Below are 20,522 nucleotides of genomic sequence, written 5' to 3'. Positions count from 1 at the left end.
GTAGAATCTTGTCAGCATCATGCCATTCACCACTGAGCACTGTACTGCAAGATGACAAAGACAGCATGAGAAAACAAATCCATTTCACAAGTTCCCTGAGTTGCCTGCAGTCAGATTTTCCAAATTTTCAAAAGACCTTTGATCTTGTGGACAAAAGCACAGTAAGACCAAGGGAGAAATTACAGTGGAAAGAATGAATTTAAGCTCCTGAGGAAGATTCTGATTGATATAAGTACAAGAGAAAGTTACTTTTTGGAAGTCCTTTGAAAGAATCAACAGGTGTGTGGATAAGGGAGCCACTTCTAATACAACCTATTTTAATTTCAAAAAGGCATTCAACAAGGTTTCTAATCAAGTGTTGAAGGAAGCTAAGAAGTTTTGAGACATGAGGGGAGGTCCTTACAAGGATACCACTTTGATCAAAGGATAGAAAATAGTAGGAAAATTACTCAGCTTTCTCAGAGAGTGTGAAACTCAGTGATCTGTGCTGGAGCTCATGCTGCTTAACATGTTATTAAACAACATAGAGAAGGATGGGCAAGTAGGTGACAGCTTGCTGGAGGTGCTGAGTTACGCAGGGTAATAAAGGTGGGAGCTGATTGTGAAGAATTGCAAAAGGACCTTATGAAACACAGTGACTGCTAATTAAAGCAGTAGATTAAATTCAGCATAAACTGATGTGTATAGGAGAAAATAATCCTAACCTTGCATGAAGTGACACGTTATGATTCATCTACTACCTCTTAAATTGAAAATCCTGGGGTTATAAAAAATAGTTTCATAACAATGTCAGTACAAAGCTCAATAGCACTAAAACCAACCAAACAAAACCAAACACAGGCAATTCAAAGGTTAGTCAAGAACAGAGACTGTAACACAGAGCTTTACTCCATTGTAGGAGAATTACACATGGCTGCTTGATGGTAGTGGTACTTCCCAAATTCCATGTGTTTTAAGAGAGTAGTGGATAAAAAAAGTCAGTTGGAAAAGAACCAGAGGCAGCCTTAGCTGACACGCAGCTCGATAGCCTTGTCTTTGCTGAGGTGTTTTAACAACCATCCCAGTGACAGCACTTGTGCCTAATCAATTGATTTGGGAAGGAATTATTATTTACAATCACACCAAAACCCGCAAAGTCACTCCTCTCATGCTGGTTTACAGCACACCACATATTCAATAACCATATGTGTTCTTGTCTTTTTGGGCAGCACTCCATTGTAACAGGGAAGAAACTACTGAAACTCTTCCCAGGTTTTGCTTAATCCAGTACGAGCTGTGAAAGACAGACTAGGAATTAATCACGTACATGCTTTCTTACAACAAAACAGCCATGGGAATAGTCTCCACAGCTATAAGGAGAGCTGGAGCTGAATTAGGCTCAGCAAACCCACCAAAAATGCATTTTTTCCTTTGGGGTCCAGGATGGCAGTGGGACAGGGTATTTCCAGTAGTGTGGGACTTGCCCAGCACACACCAGACCCCACATTGTAGTCTCTGTGTCTTTATCTCCTGAACTTTGTCTTGCTACTTTGTATGCCAGTGCAGCCTCTGTCTGATGGGATGACCTGTGAGCAACCTGCTGGAACCTGGGTGGCACTGGTCGGTCAAGAAGCACCTGCAGAAAACAAGCTGAAGTGCTTGAGTATTCAGCAGTGTTTCACCAGTTACTGTAAAGGTTCTAAGTGTATCTTTCCTTATAGGGCTTTTACAAGGATACCAGTTTTCAAGAGAACAAATTCTTATTGTTGCCAGATTCTCATGTGTCTACTAACATTTTCATGGTCACAACTCAAGACACAAACGGCAGCAAAGAATTACCCTTCTCATTTGGTTTTAGTGTGAAAATATATTTGCTTTTGTCAGAAGGTGCAAGGATTGCAAAACCTTGTAAAGAGGTGAAATCTTTCTTTTAATCTTCTGGAGATTTACAGTAGTAATAAAAACAAATAATGGTCTTCAAGCAGCAGTGCTGGAGGTGAGACTGCAAAACCCACAGTGTGTGGGAAGAACAGGAGTTTTAATGAAGTTTGTCATTGGCATTTGGTTTAACAAGTTTTACAAGCTACAAGCCTGGAAAAATGGATTAAGGTTAGAATGGGGCACAGTAACAGACCGCTGCTTTGTTATCACAGGGACTCGGCAACACTGTTTTGGTTGTACAGATTCAATGTTTTCACAGCAGATTATAGGACAGACTTGAACCTGCTCAGCTGAGACAGAAATGGCAGGGAGGCACCCCCACCAGAGGGAGATTAGTTGTCATGCTCTGACCTTTCTGAGACTTACAGACGTATCTCTACCCAAAGCCATTTCACCCAGAGATTATCCTATTAAATTGCTGGGGTATGTCATCATTCTGACACATCCAAAAACGAACCACAATTCCTTATGCTTAAAACAGGGTAGCATCTTTTGGAATAGGGAAAAATTCCTTGAAAGGGAAGAGTACAACAGTCTTGTTCTTTACAGCCAGAAAGCTGAAGAAGGCACATCCCAAATGCTCTGAGCAAACAGGCTTTTTCTTCTCCCAGTTGTAGGAAAGGGAAGGAAGTTTGAGACTGAAGTTCTTCCCTTTACCTTAGAAGACACAAGGTTTAGAGTCCTTTTGTTTGTCTGACATGTGCATTACTTTTTTAATATTCTGGTGATATGAATACTCAGTCATTATAAAATAAGTTTCCTCATCTCCTTTTGTATAAAAGAGCTGATGTGAAAGCTCTAAATAGCTACACTAATAACCTAAACTAATGACAAAGAAGTAAAAATGTCCAGCCCTCAGATCCTTCCACACATCCCTTATCTACCCACTTGAATTTTTTAAGTACTGTAATGATAAAAAATTCTGAAGTAATTTTCAACAATTTATAATTACACGGCTATATACAATATGTTTACTCGCACAAGCATTGGAAGAATTACCAAGAATCAAATCCTCAAATCTTACAGATCTCATATTAACCAGCAAAACACTAGAAAATGTAAATAGTTACATATATTAATAAATTAGAGTATGCTTGTGCAAATTTATCTAGTAAATCTGTGAAATAGCTTGATTTGATTTATATATAAACTAAATTGCTAGGGGAAAAAAGAGTTACAGAACCCAAATTTACTGGGTCTTTGGCTCGAAGATAAACAAACAATAAACTTGCCCTTCTGCTGATATTTATAAGAGGAAAGTAAAAACCTTGCTGGAGGCATGATGGCTCCTTAAGAGCCATCCTTAAGAGACTTCTCTACTCCAGCCAGGAGCAGGGGAGAGGACTGCCATTCTGATTCCAGGAAACCCCACCCTAAATTGAAAGTTCTACAAATTGTGTTCAAAAAGCAGTTAGGAGTCCTCAGACAAAGATTAGTAAGGAAATTATATGGAAGAAAACACGTTACTTTAGAAGAATCTTGCTGACTACCCTCCCATATCCTCTGAATTGCTATGGATTATGTTATAGCAGGCATCAGGGTACCTTTCAACAAAATACTGTGCCACAGAAAAATACTTTTTGGAAATGCTCTAGTGCTAAGTGCTTTTCATCCCTTACCATGAATTAAAAGCAAATATCTTTAAATACCTGTGAAGGTGTCTTAAAATCAACAAGGTCAGCTGTGGTGCTAGTAAAACAGGAAAAAAACCCAAAAGAACGTAACATCCATGGTTAACAACTGTGATTTCAGTAAGCCTGACTTCACAAAGCATCTTTAATCTCAGTATTTCCTTATTTCTGATCATCTGGTTATTTAGAAGGCATGCAGCTCTCCACATAAGGCCCCTATCCACCAGTTTTAAGACAAGAGGATGACCTTTCACTCAGGTGTTTACAAATTTGACAGAGAAGATGTGCAGCTACAAGACCCTGATGGGGCTCTCGTGGACAAAGAAACCCCAATGTTACCAGGTAGAGATGTAGTTACCGTTGTTCAAACGCACCCTCACAGTCCCTGCCTTGAGCAACTCAGCACAGCCACTATTTTAGTTTTTAGAGTGGAATTGGAGGACATAAATCTCTTCCTGTGAGTGCCTTGCCTTCTGCACAGTCTGAGGCCTGGAATTTCCCTGCTGACTCCTTGCAGTGACCTGGGAGCCACCACTGCACGCTCACACTGGTAATTACTTTTGCACAAAGGGCGACTAGAGTGAGAAACTCTGGAGTATTGTAGCTGGTGGGTTTTACCAGCATGGAAAGGAAGAGAAGGAGCCTGCCTGACACTTGGGCAGATTCGCTGTAGATAATATAACAGGCTTTAAATTCAAGTGCTAAAAGGCTACAAGGGCACCTTTCTATAGTACAGCATGAGCTGAAGGGACTATCAACAAATGATGATCAATAACAGATGATAAATTACAGGAGGTGCCTTATACACCCAGACTGATGTGTCCGTAAGGTACCTGCTGCAATTTGAAGTCATGCAGAAGCTAAAAGTATGACTTCTTCTAATTATGAAAATCCTGTCCAAAGGGACATGAGATGTTCTCTCTGCCAAAGAGCTGACGTTATTTTTCGCAGATACTAAAATGAACTGAAGGCTGCAACACTGATGGCTAAATTGCTTTTAAACAAGCATTTTTAATGACTTTAGAGGTAAAGTTTAAACAACGAATCTCCTTTATTTGAGAAAGGATTATGCCAAATATAGAGGATAATTCCTTATATATTCAATTACAAGTGCTTCACTTTTAAGCACATACAGACAAGATGTTGAAGCACAGATGCACTCACTCCAAAAAAAAAAAAAGGCAGAAAAAAAAAGCAGTGCCCAGTTTCCCTTCTCTTCTCTAGAACTGAGCTGATTGTAAATTCAATTGCTTTGTCCCAGACTGCCTGCAAGCCAGCAGAGCAGCTTTCCTCAGAGGGCTGCAGTGACAACACAGCTCGGCTCTGGTCTGCATTTGGCAACAAAGAGCACAGGAATGACATCTGATGCCCAACATCACAACTTTAAGACACAGTCAGATGGCTATTATTTTCACTGCCAGAACTAAACTTTATTTCCATGTGTGTTACATACTGGTATTTGATGTCAAGTACATTAAACTTACTTTAACAGAGGATTTAAGTGAGGAATATTTATTCTTCCCTAAACAAGAAGGAATGTAAAAACCTATAAGAAAAGAACTGTTTAAGCTTTGATTTGATTTTGGCAAACCAAACAGTTAAGTATTCTTCTGTTCTCTCCTCAGATCTTTCAAAGTACCAAAAAAGCATCTTTTTATAATCATGCAGCTGAAGAAAAAAATAGTATTACAAAATTCATTTCTTATGCTAAATATGGTTACAAATCAGAGTATTAAACACAAAATTCCCAATTCCTATTTTTAAATACAAATACTGTATTATATTATGAAATGGGGATAATTAAAATATATCAATGACTACAAATCTAGTAATTTAAAGCAAACAAACATGCTGTTTGCTTTCATGTGGAAGAATTAGGATATTGTATGGTTCAAGCACTGCAGTAATTTCTGTCAACTCCTTGATGCCCAGAATGTCAAACTGCCAAACACAGAGACAAGTATTCAAGTCTGAATAGCACCAGGTGTTTTTCTTTTTTTTTTCTTTTTTTCCCTTTTAGAGATATTAACATTTAATAAAATGAGTGACGTTACAACATTCTGAAAGTGACATGCACAAGTAGAGAATTTGCTTTGAGTTTCCAACTAATAAGCTGAAAGTTTTAGACAATACTGAACAATTATTAACATATTTCATGGTACACAAGAAAACAGTGCTTCCACAGTATATCCTCAGTTCTCAAGTACAAAAATATCAGTTATGGGTAGTCAATAGTTATCAAAATTTTTATTGGTACAGAATGAAAGCAGCATTTACTTTATTGTTTTTTAAACCATACATCATAAAATTCCCTAGTACACGTGTGGAGGAGTGAAATAGGCTCTGTACTATTTACCTGCTACTGATCCTAGAGTGAAATACCTGCTACTGATCCTAGGTCCAGATTCAAAATCTTTCCTGGCCAAAACCAAACTATATATTAATAGCAAAGGGAAGGCAGTTCCTCAGTGTGAAAGGTCAGCATTTAGAGTCTTACTAAAACACTATTTTTGAAACAATACATCACTTAAATGTATAATTACATACACTACAAGTGAGAAACAGGTTTTTATTAACAAGAACTATTGAGACTGGGCATAAACATCTTAACCACAAACCCTAGAAATATTATGGATGCTTTGATGTGGCCCTTTTTGGTGCCAGAATAGGAATAATGAAGTATGGCTTTTCAAGCTTCCTCTAAAAGCACATTTTATAAAATTTTGTAGGTTTAAATTATTTTAGAGGACCCCTAACATTTTTCAGTAACATTGTTTACTAATTAGAAGCATTCATTACATCAGTATATTAAGCCATTGGCTGATAGCTGTTTACTTTTGCTGTAGCTTTTTGTTTCTAAGTAAGGGAGGTACTTTTCTAGTGAGAGCCATCCTACAGTACTATCAAACATTTCAGAGGTTACTACATAGCTTCTCAAATAAAATCCTCAACAGTTTTGTTTTCCAGCAGATACTCATATCAAGCATATGCAGAGAGCAAATACAATCAAGTGCAGACAGTTCAAAGCTATCTCTAAAACATATTGTTTTACAGCTACCCTCTGCAGAATAAAAGCCCCTCCTCGCCCCAAAGAGATGGAGTGAGAAGGGGAAACAGGTCTGCCATTCATGTAGGAGTTTGGCTAGCATAGACTTTTTATTAAAGTTGTTAACAAAAATAGTTAAACATTTTTACAATTTAACATCCAGTCTGACAAAAGGCAAATCAATGAAAAAAATACAAAAAAGTAAAAAAGTGCACTACCCAGTCCAGTATTTTGCTTTAAAGTCATGTCACTTACAGCATATGAAAAATAAACCCAGAAGTGTAATTACTTTAAAATACACCGCTTCCATATTTCAGTATTTTACACATATATTCTATAGTGGAAGAGGAGATCTCTTAAAAACTTTACTCTTAAAATATTGAGGTGCATATACCAAGTGGGATAGACCTGGCAAGTTAAGTTGCAGTAGAGAATCCTTTCAAATTTGGCATTTCACTTACAAACCTTACTGTGCCAGCAAGATCTGTAGTACCTAAGCCTTCTAGTAAGAACAGTAATTTTGTTTAATGCAGATTTACTAATACAGACAACTACAAGAAATGGTGTGGTCAGCAACTCTATGGGATCTTAAGGAGATACGAGTCCTGATTTAGTTGTCAAATGGAACAATGTCACAACAAACTTTAAGGCCATGTTTTATTTGCTGATTAATGGACAAAAGGCAATGGATTCCCCCCCACTAAATATTTTCTTGAAAGTCTGTGCTCATAAAAATCATGAAAAGTTGGAAAGACTTAATTATTGAAACTTTAAATATATTTTACACAATCTTGTTTGTACAAAAATACAAGTTAAATATAAACATAAAGCAATCATGATAATTTTATGTAAATCCATTTTGTGATATACTGTTATATATAAAAAAGTTTCTCAGCTCTGTCTCATTTGTGAAAAGATCAATACCAGATTGAATCACTACTGGCAAAGGGCCCTAAAAAGCACACTTTAGCATTAAATATGTTTTACAATGTAAGTACCGTTTCCTGATTTCATCTTCTAAAGACTGGCAAAAGATAGGGCAGTATGTCCATAAACCAACAAATAATTTGGCTACAATGTCATAAAACACAAACACACAAATCTGTACAATAAACCAGTAGGTATGCAGTACGAACTTGTTACACACACACATACACAGACATGGAATGGAACTTAGTGAGACGCTGTTTGTAATTCACTGTTCTTCAGCCTGGCATTTTGTCTTACTTCATCAAATGAATATGACTTTGTTACCTTTCCATTCTTAAATACAGTGTGAAGGAGGTCCTGCAAGAAACACCATTGTTTTAGCAAGAGCAATTTGGCAAATGACCAAAAACACAAGTTACACAAACTCTAAAGTGAGCACACAAATCAAGGCTGGTAAGACTAGAACTTTAACTATCAAGATAATCTTTACAGCTTCTGATATTTTTCACTAATGGTTAGTCAAAAGAAAGGACTTGGCTTGGGCCATCCTGTGCACAGACAGCAGCTTTATGCTGGGTAGTGCCTTGATTGAGATATCTACACCTGGCCAAAGCCAAATAAGCACTATATATACCTTGCTAGAGTAGTTTGTAAGAAAGATGACACTCAACCAATCAAATACAAACTGATTTTTTACAATTTTATATTAAATTAAATCTTTTTCAAAAAAAAAAAAAAAAATCTTTCTTCACAGCAACCTTTGCTCATATACACTTTGTAAAGCAGCACACTGGGAGGGCAATAAGCACAGTGTGGCACTCAAAAAGTCAGCATAACAGCAACACTGAGCAGTCCTTGTGCTTGGTGACCTACTGCAAGGACCTGGAGCTTTAGGCCCCACAAAAGAGGACACTTCCCTGTTTTCCCAGGGAGGCCCAGAACCTGTACCACACAAATAACCCTCTCTAATACCCCAAGACCAAAAATATTTTAGTGAATGGTTTCATCTGTCAAAAATGAAGGGACTATATATTGCCTCATCTCAGAGCCAAAGTCTCATGGTTTGTGTTGAAGAGATTTCTCACCATTAGGTCCTTCCCCCTCCCACCCTGCCCCAGTCTCTCTCTCTCTGAATGTTTATCACAAATATATGTACATGCATATGTGTATATATAAGTTTGAAACTCCTTTTTCTTAGATCTTTGCATCCAGAGCACAATATCTACAGCATGTATAACTTAGTGTTTTTTCATCTTCAAATTTCTCAGGGATCTCAGTTTTATCCTTACTGTTACGTAAAACAGTGTGCCTAGTAGCACAGAAACAGGCTTCTGTATATCAGAGAACTCTAGAAACTTCCAGCTTCTAAAAACCAAAGTGCAACTTGACAACTTATTTTCAGTCCTTTTAATTTGGGAAGAGAGTCAACATGCAGTTAAACATTTCAATGTTGCACACTGAAAAGGCGAGAGATATTAAATCAAAAGCTTGAGATTGGCCTAAAGTTTGTGTTTATTTCACTGAAACAGCATTTCATTTTGTAATTGTTAAGAAGTCACAGGGAAACTGAATTCCTGGTTTAAATCTAAAAGTTTGAAAACTGGGCAACTACTCTGTGTACGGAGCATTAACCCCTGAAGGAACTATTTAAAAAGTCTCAATGGGGAAGTATAAACAAATTTTAGTTACATCTGTCCCTCTTCCACCTCCAACTACTCAAATTGTGCAATGTACCCCAAACAAAACTACTTGGCCAGCATATATTCTGCAACATTGAGACACCAATTTTGGGGAAACAGCAGCAATGTTCTCTTGTTTCTAAAGACAAACAAAAGATAAAGATCTCTAATTGTAAAGCATGAATATTCTACTGGCATTCTAACATTCTGCTGGTTACTGAATTTGGCACTGGGGACACTTTTGAGGTAATAAGATGTGAGTTGAACAAAAAGACAAACAGAAATAAATTCTTAAGTTATAACCTGCTTTTTCTCAATCTATTTTTGCATGAAGAATGATGTAATACATTTCTTAAATTCATACCTGTCCATACTCTTCAAGATCTCCCTTGCCTTCTTCAAGTGTCACATACTCTCCGGTAGGCGTCCTATGCAATGACAGTCGTCCTTTCTTTGACCTTTTGTTGGGATCGGCCACAGGATCCTTGAAGACATTTACCTAAAATGAAAAGAGTATTTTTTTAAACAGAAAGGGCTTTGTGGGACTCATGTACCTAATGCAATGTGGTAACGTAACAGGAAACGTCAAACAGGTTTTCAAGTGGGGAGGCCTCTATTGAAAGCATAATGGTAGAAGTTGTACAAAGACATACCCCGAGACCATTGGTCACCACGTAACTACATTTGAAGGAACAGTTTAAGAGATCTCTCGTTAGTTTCTGCAACAAAGCTCCACCAGATCCAAAGGCAATATTCTCAATACTCCATTTATTCTTCTTCATTCCCTCCACAATCTAATAAGAAAAAGAAAATCATGATGGAGCATACTTTTAGGTCACGCCATTTTTCCATAAAAATATTATACTACTTAAACAAGATGCTTTTACAGACAATTAAGCCAACTAACATTCAGTTTCCAGGAGATGTATATAATAATTCGGTCAATACTTGGCACACTGTTTGCATTTTTATTTACAGTTTCAGCATGGCATAATTACAGAAAGCTTTTGCTGTAACACTATTATTATGCCAGCACATATACTTTCCAAACTAGAGTGGCACAGTAATGCAATGCCCAGAGAAACAGAGCTCTAAAGAAAATAAAAGACTTCATGAGAGTACTTCAGTCTTCCAATTTCTCAGAATTGTGGGAAGACCTCAAAGCAGAGCATGTATCCTGAAACAATGCAGTCATCTTGCTCATCAACTCCAGAATGTTATTACCCACTCTGACCAATGACTTGTACAGAGCAGTTCTCTTGAAGACACATTGTCTAGAATTAGATTAGCAATTTCGAAGATGGGAAATGAAAACATATCAAGCTGCTCTAAGTTTGCTTTGCCACCTTCTCAGGCAGGTACAGATCAATGTGAACTGCATTGCAAACAATAGTTAAGGTAAAAATTACTGTATCATTTCCCCTTACCCTCATTCTATCCAGACAAACGTGACATCCTCTAGCCTGGAGTAATGGGTGCTTGCTTAGTCATGCCCATAAATGGCCAAGATTTATTTCCCTGATCTATTACCTTTATGGCAGCCTGAAATTATGGTTATAGCCCCAATATAGAGTTCAAACACTCTCTTCTCATAACACACTAACAAAAGCAGGTGAGAAAACCAGAGTGGGTGAGATAGCAATATACCATCTATCCAGAAAAAAGGAAGGTGAGAAACAGAATGGAAGGACATAATCTATAGGGAACAGTGCAGAGTTTCAAAAAGCAGCATCATTAGAAATCTGGTAATATTTTGTGCAGTCTCAGCCTCCTGCAGCAAGAAGAAATGCCAGAGTAACACTGAACAGGACTGTTTCACAAGCTACTGATGTCAAGCTGCCTTTTTTTTAAGGGACAGCTAAGGACCATAAAAAAAAAAAAAAGGCAATTCCAACTTCAGACCATGGCAAACTGGTAGTGTAAACAAAAGAGCATACTAGTATTTTGTTTATCCACTAAGTCACATGTAGACTGTCTTCACAGTTACTCTCAGACTGAATGCCTGGCAGAGGCCAATCAACAGGAGAGGTGGACAACAGTCATAACCTTTTGAGGGCACGCCCTGAACATCTTCTCACTATGTTTTTACCAGATATTTCTCCCCAGTCGAGATCTTATCAGTGAGTTTCCATCATTCCAATGGTACTAGTTTACTCGGCCTCACTTGAGAAGTCAAGCAAAATGAATCTCAAGCTCTACCACCATGACTTCCAATTAAGAGAAACCTTTGGAAGCTTTGTATCCTGAACAAATGCCCCATTGACAATCCTATGGATTTTAGCAGTAGACATCATAACCTTTCAGTAACCACGTGCAAAAGGAAATTCGGTTTTCAAGTGATTAGGTTCTCCTGGAAGCAGTTAAAAGAGTACTCAGGGAAGATAAAGGACTAAAATTAATTAAATTACTCCTTTTAGCATCTCCTAAGTAACTGAAGATGACAAAGGAATGGTAAAAGGGATTTTGTATACCCTCTACTTAAGCACAATGCCCAATAGTACTGTAAGAAACAAGACTTGACTGAGCCTGGATATGGATTTTTCTTATCTACGCTGTCTTTTGAAGAGGCAAATGTAGGTAAACTCCACCTGGACTCTGAACAAGTTCTGTCCAGACACTGACCAAGCCTGAAGCCATGTGAACTGCTGGCCAAACTTGAGCCAATGTCTTCTGCTCCTTTCATTATGCAGTTATACAGCTCAGGTCTGACACTGAACTTGCCTGAACATGCCTGCAAGAGGTAGCACGAACTACCTACATAAATAACATCCTACACCAAGGCACGTGATGCTTAGACTTCATGTCCACTGCAGGTTAACTTGCAGGTTAACAGATGTTAATGCAAGTACAGCATAGCTGGGCCATGGCAGCTTAACCTTCTTGCCTGCATGAGAAGAAATGTGAATCCCCTTTCAAGTTGTGTTCCTGCTCTCATTTACAGATGGTTTGTTCATCTCATGCTACAGGCACAAATCCTCGCTTACCCTGGGTGAAGATCTGGCTTCTCACTTTCCTCTCTCAAGGGCATTTCCTTACTCAGACTGATCTTTGTCTGGTGAGGGGTCAAGAGAAAAACTACTAAGCGGAAAGACAGCTCTAGTGACCCACAGCAAAGGCCCAGGTAACAGCTTCCTTAGGTACGGGGAAGAGATGGGAAACAGCAGCAGTAATAGGAAAGAAGGAGGAGATTTGAAACAATTGGAGCCTCGCCCAAAGGGAGAAATAATACAGAGGAATTTCGTGTCTCACAGTTTCAAACCTATATAGGGAGAACAATTCAGGTGTCAAGGTTTTGACCAGCTTCCTCTGACCGTTATGAGCATGATTAATACATCAACTGTGACTCCAGATTAGAGGATTTTGTTTGTATAAAAATTTAAAGATATCTGGAAATTGAATGTTCAAAGAAAATCCTTTGAAAGTGTAGTATATTGTGGGGTTAGCAGATTGGAATGATTTTAAAAAGTGAAAATGCAAAGAAAGTCAGAAAAGTTTCCTTACCTGTTCTACCAGCATCCCCTATTAAAACAAAGAATTTTAAAATCCAGTTTATACTCTGAGTTGTTTTCTATATTGTTTCATACTTCGGATAGAATCTAACACCGATGTGGAGTAATTAGAATAACGACTTGCATGGGTTATAAGGGGGAGGGGAAAAAAGATGGCCACAACAAGACATTAATTTTGTTTATGTAAACTCCTTTCGGAAAAGAATGAATTATACTTCAGGGCTGATTTGGTTTTGGTGGGTTGTGGGTTGTTTTGGGGGGTTTGTTTCTGTTTGTTTTGTTTGTTGTTTTGTCTTTTTAAATGGTAAATAATTACCCATTCTTCTGAAAGTCAGCATGGTAACCTTGGTTTTGCTGACACAAGAGGATGAAGAGACCCATGAAATGTAAACACAACTAAAATTAGGTTGCAAGATCATGGTCATTTTGCTCCAACATAAGTTGCTGCTGTCAAATGAGAAGTGTCTCCCTTCCTGCCTGCCTGTTTCTTCCAGCTCAAAACAACAGTTTATTTTCTCCTGTATAGTGCTGGCAAGTACTAGGCCCCCTTTTTGGGATAATTTAGTCCACTAACCCACAAAAGTGGTCACTTTTGGCTGAGTCAGTTTGCTGCTACACGTGTGGTCTAAATTACTTTAATGACCAGTGGTTCAATGACCAAAAGCTGCCCTGAGGCACAACAAGATTACAGTCAGGAAGAGATGAGAAGGTGCCATCAGGCAGCAGGTAGTTATGTCTGCTCTGTATGTCTTGTGGAACTGGATCTTCTACTCTCTTCTACAACACGTTACAGGTAGACTTCTCATAATCAGGTGCAGCTTGATGAGGAAAATATGTAAACAGGCAGATCACCTGAATAAAAAATTGCTCATCGTGTCTCTTATCCTCCCCCAAAAGCTGTTGCAATTATTTTCTTACTCTATTTAGAACATGGAAAGCAGAGTATTTGTCACTCTAATGCAAATATTTTAAATACTAGTTTTAATATTTTGACTAGAATCAATGCTATATGAGCATCCTTGAATTTTGTCCAGTATAATCTACAGAAAGTCACCAGAGTTCCTTACAAGAAAGAATAGTCCAGTTTCTTTCCTGTGACAACTCATGAACATCACAACCACAACATACTTTGTCTAGCACCAGCATCAGTCCTGTTAAACCATTGTTGAGAACAAGTTTTCTTTTGTGTGGTTTTTGTTTTGTGTTTCGGTTTTTTTCAACAAAGAGAGTGTCTTCCCCTGCTATCTAATGATAAGACTTTCTTTCCAGCTATTAACCTCTCATGCTTGTGTTCTGTCAAGCACACTAGCATAGTTGCATGTTCTCAAAAAGCCACATGGGATGAAAAAAGAAAGTAAAATAAAATTTACTTTAAAGGGTGTTGGAGGCAGAAGAAAACTGTAGTGCTGTTGGCATATCAGGTTACAATCTCAGTATTAACTGTTCTCTAAGAATCCAAGTGACATCTCTGAGTTCTGTCATTGAGGTTCACATTATGTGCCCATGCTAGATACACAAATAGTTTCAGACTAACTAAAAAACAAACCTGGTACCTCTCTTACTCTTAATTTTGAGGACCAGTAAAAGTGAGCTTTGTTAAGAAGAACTTAAGGACGTGTCAGTCTAGAAAGCTAGGACAAGCATCAATAAATTCAAGTAAAATTAATCTTAAATTTATCCAACTTATTTCTGTTTTTGAACTCTAATACAGCTGGAGAAGAATGATCAAGGAAGAACCTGATAAAGTCAAGTCCTCTCCTTCTACATGCCCTTTGTCATCTGTAGTCACTGAAGTCTGCACCTTGTAACCATATTGTATTACCTAATATCTATATCTACTCAATAGTGGAGAATTTATGACTAGTTTCAAGCACACAGCATCTCCTAAATAATCAATTTTTGTCTTGGTGAAATTGCAATTTTGACTCAGACTACAGTCTAATCTGTTACACATATTTTTTGGCTTTTCAGTGATCCTTATTCCACTAGTTCCCAAATCAATGAACTCGCTTTCCTTACCCTTGGTTTTAAAAAGTCTCCTTCAAAACTACACCTTCAATATTTGAGAGCAAACACACTTCAGATGGTACATAACTAATGAGCCAAACCAGTTAATTACTATTGCTGTAGCACAGTGATCATGGACAGTGTGCCTTAGACATCAATGAAAGGACCAAACACAGCCAGATTTTGATCTCAATTAGACTTGACAAGCATGATGAAAGCAAACAAAAGGAGAAACAGTGGAAAGAGAAGGGTTACAACAGGGGGATTAGAAAATTCCTTTTAGGGATTTTTTTATGCATCCTAATAATTTCCTGTGGAGTTTTAATGAATTTGCTTTACACATTATGATATCGCTGCCAGTGTCTGAAATGAAGGGCAGGGATGGGGTCAGCAGTCTCTGCTGCAACATCTGACTAGTAACAGAGTCCAGATTAAATATCCACGTTGCCAGTGTCACCCTGACACATGAAGAGGATCTCCTACCTCTTGCAACGTGTTGATATCCACACCATCCCCTTGAATAACTCTGAGATATGGTGGCAACAACTTGTAGCCTTTTGAATTTTCTGTAATGGGGAACTTCTTCCCCAAGATCTCCAAGACCTATTGAAAAGAGAAAGGAGACAGTTCAAAATGAAAATAAAAATCTGCCATTCCAATAAAGAAATACAATTTCCACACTTGAATCATTCTCTCTCCAAAACAATAAAATAAATGCATAAATATACCCATATAATCATGCTCTAAATCTACCCACACAATTAAAAAACATGCCAGCCATTGTGGTGGGAGCCCTTAAAGCAGTCACAGACCATATGGTCTTCGTGAACTTGTACCCAAAAGCTAATCAGAACCATGCTTCCCTCCTTTCTCCCTTTGCTTGCTGTGAATTTTTGTTATTAAATGTGTCAACTGAAGATTCTGCTCTTCTTTTGACCTCCCTTAAGACAACTGATGAGGCTTTCAGTTTTCTGTGATTTTGTAAGCCATGAATACTTAAAATGAAACACTTCAGTTAGGAGCTTTTCTTATCAGCTCTGATAAAGGTCATTCACAGTTCCTATTTGTGACACATCACTTGTCCCAAAGGAAAAAAAAAAAGCATTAAAGCTGTATAGATCCAATTTGATAGAGTACCAATGTGCCTAAAATTGCCCCTACTTTCTTATTAGGACAGTGCTGACAGCTACTCAAATTCAGAGGTATCAACAGCTTTTATTACGAAACTGCAACAATCATTATGCTCTCTAAAGAGCAATGAGGCAAGAAGCGTTTTTCAGCTTGGAGGTTGTGTGCCACTGACTTAAGTGCACATCTTAGAAAAGGGAGAAGAGCACTAAACCTGTATTTGTAGCACAAGCCAGTGATTTAATACAGGATGCCAAGATATCTAAACTTGGTGGTAAGAAGTTCTACTGACCTGCATTTATTAATATTCAAATGTTCCCTATTGTATTTATTATTAAGTGATGAAAATTTTTCTTTATAGAAGCATTCTAGCATCACTACCTCAGCAAAACTGGTAACAATGCACAAATGTATTATGCAAGAATGGGTTTGATGAAAAATACTAAACTATTTAGACTGCAGAAGAGTTTCTATATCTACTCTGAGGTGAACTAAACATTTACATTTTTCATAAGTCCAAATTAGCCAGCATCAAATATATACGATGCATATCAAGTTGCAGTATTATGTTTCTATGTTTGCTAGCCAGTCATTACAAAACAAATAACTGCCCTCCCAATCTTGTATACAAATGACTTCAAGAAAGGATTACCTTTAAAACAGTGTCAAGGGGATTCCCAGAATCTGGTCTAATAATAAGCGGTGCCTCTGGACTTCGGGCTTCAATTATATGCCTTAGGTCATCACCCCATATTTTTTCACAGGCATTGTAAATGTCGTAGCTGTCACTAACCACAGATACAGGCACTGAAGAAAACTGTGTTACTATGTGTTCAAAAGCATCTTTTTCATGATCTTTCCCCCAGGCTGTTATGGTACTGCAAAGGCAATTGAAAAATTCATATTAGAGTGGCACTTGTACATAAAATCATACATTCTGTATTTCCTACCACCAACAGTTCAAGATAATGATAAGCAATGTGATTACAAGACAGCATAAACTATGTGCTTATCAGCTCTGTGTTGCATGGATATAAGCCTATATACTAAATAAACAGCACCCTGAATTTATCTTTGGCACTTCAGACAAACACTTGGCACATGAAATTTCTTTCACATGTAAATGTGATTTTTTTCTTTTATGAACATTTGTGAGAGAGTTTCTCTTTTAAGTCTGAAATTCAGACAGTTAGGGAACTACAGATGCAAGAACAGAACATCTGCTCTGGCAACTTCACACTACAAAATGGGAAGTTGAGAATGAAGCACCATATGTTAGAAAAATCCTAAGAAGAAAACAGAATTTATTTTCTTTTTTAATAGTGATATAAAACCATTATTCTCACTCATATAAACATTCTTCCAGAGGAACCTCAGGCCATTACCCTTGGTACAAGGGTACAGACAAGCACATAAACCAGAGTTGCTGAGAACAGTAATAAGTTACTGAATGCCAGTTGATCTGCAGTAGCTGTTCTGTACGTGCTGTCTCAGACCAGCTGACATAACTGACTTTAGTAACCTGCGCACAAAGACCCAAAAGCACTCTCAAGCACAGCATAAGAGTCAGTGGCATTGAACTTTTACTTTAAAATTCCATCATTAACTACTGTGTGGACAAGCCTAAGATCACGGTAGTGAGGAGACAAAACAAACTTGGCTTCACAGAGGTTGAGGCAGTTCCAGGAACAGCCCTGCTGCCATGCCAGAGGAAAGCACCACACTCACACCACCACCTCACATTGGAGATTGTGGAATAGTATAACAATTCTGAAAAAATTTAGGTCTCTTGTATGAGACCCTTTTTGTGTATTAACTTGGAAAGGGCGACTGCAGTCTGCACGTGGCAATGCAAACTTTATGCAGGGCAGTTTAAGCTGTCTGCTCTAATGTCACTACTTCAATATGCTGTAAAAAAGACATTTGATCTCTTGACTCCATGTGTTTGCTTTCATTACAAAAAATTTTATAATTGCTTGGGCCATTATTTTTTGAATTTATCTGTAGTATTAAGCTAAGCTAAGAGAAGAAATTTCAGACAAAATTTGTCACTTCTACTGATCAAGCAGGAGTTCTAGAACAGCACTACAGCAATGGTACAGAAAGTTCTGTGAAGCAGTGCTCCTTTAAAGGTGATCACCACCCTACAGGGACTATTCATGTAAGCCTTTCTATTATCTGTCCTGCAATCCTAAGTGAATGCTATTAAACTGGCTTTTGTGCTCAATATGAAAAACACAACCTTCTTCTATATTCTGCTCATTTCAATGTGTAGATTTGCAACTGAAAACCAAGGATTTGCACTCAATCCTAACCTTGTACAGCATTTGGATACAAAAAAAATAAGAGCTCTCCATCTCAAACATCTGAGATCAGTTCCTTATTAAAAACTCATTCACAATTCTTAGTGAAAGATCAAGGATTTACCATTGGCTGAACTGGTTATGCTGATGGGAAGCTTAAGAGCAACTACTTCTGGAGAGAGAACATGATCTGTGAGAGTTCAGAATTGCAACTTACATGATTTTTCAATTTATGATTTTATGTTTAAAACCAAACTTAAAGTTCATAATGTGAATCCTCAATATCTACAAAATATAAGCCTTCAAGTCTATTCTAAAAAGAATAATCCAAATTTACTTAGACCTGATAAGAAGGTTATGGTTAAAAACATTTAAAACACATTTCTAGTTAAGACCAATCATGCCTGGAACATACAGAGGCATCAGTACTCAACTGCAGCCTCTACAGCTGGATCAATCATGGCTAATACTGTATGGTATATTTCTGGATGCAAAGATGGATAAGAAAAAAATTACATTCTGTTAAGCAGTTTTTAGAAAGGCTTAGCTTAGTACCTTACCTGTGTTCAGCAGCTGGAACAGAATATCCTGGAACTGGATCTTTTGTACCATAGTACTTTTTAATTAATGCAATTCCTGCTACAGTGTCTGTTCCTTTGAAGTTCACCAAATGAGCTGAAGCTCCTATGCCTGCAGTCTGAAAAAGATGCAACTTTCAGTTTCCACGTCAAATACAGGAACCTAAATCCAGTCACCACCTAGCACTAGCTTGCAGTCAGCAAAACTCTGACTTAGTTCTTGTTTCACCAATACTCTCTTCTTGCATTTACACAGGGAAGACATAGGCAAAAGCTCTCCCAGTCTAGTGCTCACAGTCCAGACACATACCTACCCACCCCAGATCTCCCCCCTCCACAACTAGTCCACAGTGCTCTGTGCATTCACAACTTCAGTGCAGAACAGGGACACAGATACCTGCTACAATCCTTTATAGTTAAGAACAATTAGATTTTTCAAATTATTAGACAAGTAGTATTACCTCTTGTGAAGAAACTCCTCTGTAGCCGAAGTCATGCAGTTTATACTCCAGTCCTTCTAAGCTGCCAGAAGTCTCTAGCAAATATTTGGCCAAAATCTTTTTCTGCTCTCTAGAGTTTGTAGCCACTGTGATTGGATACCATGACTGCACAAGAATAGTCTAAAACAAAATCCATTGTAATATTAGGTGTATGTTTGCTTAGAACTTAACAATGCCCGCTTGGCATTTTAGCAGGCACAAAAAGGTCTATTTATTTTCATTCCCTGTTCAGAAAGTACTGATTCCTCCAACAGTTTGCTTTGGGGCTTAAGCAATTAGCCTTTATAAGCTAGCTGAGGTATTGACCTTCTCAGGAGTTATCACTCCCAAACTACTGACACACAGTTCCCCCATCCTCCTTTTTTGTGGATAAAAGTACTGGTGAATTTCCTGTAAAATTATTACAATCTCCTGCCAGGTGGCAAAAAAAAGTCTGTGTAAGAGGACTACAAAAAAGAATCCAGGCTTACTAAAGGCAGAAAATGAAAGTTGCCAGAGATTTCCCTTAAAGCAATAAGGGATTCAGCCTTTAAGTGTATTAATATTTACTTAGAAAAAACATATTAAATTTCCAAAACTGACCTCAATCCAATTTGTAAGCCAGTAGCACTCTGGATCTGTGTTTTCTACTGTGAAAAGAACATTTCCTCTGGGAATTACAGAGCCCTCAGGAACAGCCTTTATTTCTATAGGAAGATGGCCATCATATTTCTGTGTAAGAAACAATAATATTGTTAGACAACAGGAAAGATTACCTCTCTTTTTTATTTGACTGCAATGAATAAAAGTCAGTTCTGAGTTTACTGATAAAGCTTTTTTCTTCTTCATTTCTTTCAACCCTAAAAATAATAAACCCACCCGCCCAAATAAATGAGAAAATTCACTTTTATGAAAAAAGGAGGAAAATCCTGTAACCTAAAAACCAGTCTCTTTATCAAACAAATGATGGTTATCAGTTGTATTCCTTGTGCAAACTGAGCCAGGAAGGCTTAAGCATTCTATAAAAATAAAATAGTTCTACCCACAGAACAAGATATATTTGCCACTCAGTTTTCTTCAGTGCTTTCACAAGAAGTTTAAAAAAGTGTAGTTATTATCTAGACCTTCAAAAAGTCTCTAGTTTTGCTTACTATAGATGTGTGCTTTGTTAATTTATTACAGCAGGATCCATGTAATAACTATTTTAAAGACTATTTTTCATCTCAATTATTCACTAAACACGGAATCTCATATTGAAGTGTCATTCTTTTGTCAGTCTGTCATCCCCAAAGGACTAAACATTGTATGAAAT

At 37.7% G+C, this 20,522-nt stretch overlaps 1 protein-coding gene across 2 annotated transcripts in view; it reads right to left on the bottom strand.

Moving 5' to 3' along the window:
• Positions 1-4,965: 4,965 nt before the first annotated feature.
• NAMPT (nicotinamide phosphoribosyltransferase) overlaps positions 4,966-20,522 on the bottom strand; it is a 29,692-nt gene continuing 14,135 nt past the window's right edge. The window contains exons 4-12 of one of the 2 annotated variants that reach the window (XM_027679339.1): positions 19,814-19,942; positions 19,193-19,351; positions 18,714-18,850; positions 16,503-16,728; positions 15,206-15,325; positions 12,708-12,725; positions 9,860-10,000; positions 9,571-9,705; positions 4,966-7,884 (exon numbers count right to left, since the gene is read on the bottom strand). In XM_027679339.1, coding sequence (XP_027535140.1) covers positions 7,771-7,884; positions 9,571-9,705; positions 9,860-10,000; positions 12,708-12,725; positions 15,206-15,325; positions 16,503-16,728; positions 18,714-18,850; positions 19,193-19,351; positions 19,814-19,942 — 1,179 coding nt within the window. In that variant the 3' untranslated portion in view covers positions 4,966-7,770. The remainder of the gene's footprint in view (positions 7,885-9,570; positions 9,706-9,859; positions 10,001-12,707; positions 12,726-15,205; positions 15,326-16,502; positions 16,729-18,713; positions 18,851-19,192; positions 19,352-19,813; positions 19,943-20,522) is intronic. The other variant, XM_027679341.1, reaches the window with a different exon arrangement.

This window comes from Neopelma chrysocephalum, unplaced genomic scaffold (assembly GCF_003984885.1).
Source record: "Neopelma chrysocephalum unplaced genomic scaffold, ASM398488v2 Primary Assembly neopelma1_45, whole genome shotgun sequence".
Taxonomy (NCBI): Eukaryota; Metazoa; Chordata; class Aves; order Passeriformes; family Pipridae; genus Neopelma; species Neopelma chrysocephalum.
Note: the sequence above shows the minus strand (reverse complement) of the source record. Positions and strands in the feature narration are given on the sequence as shown.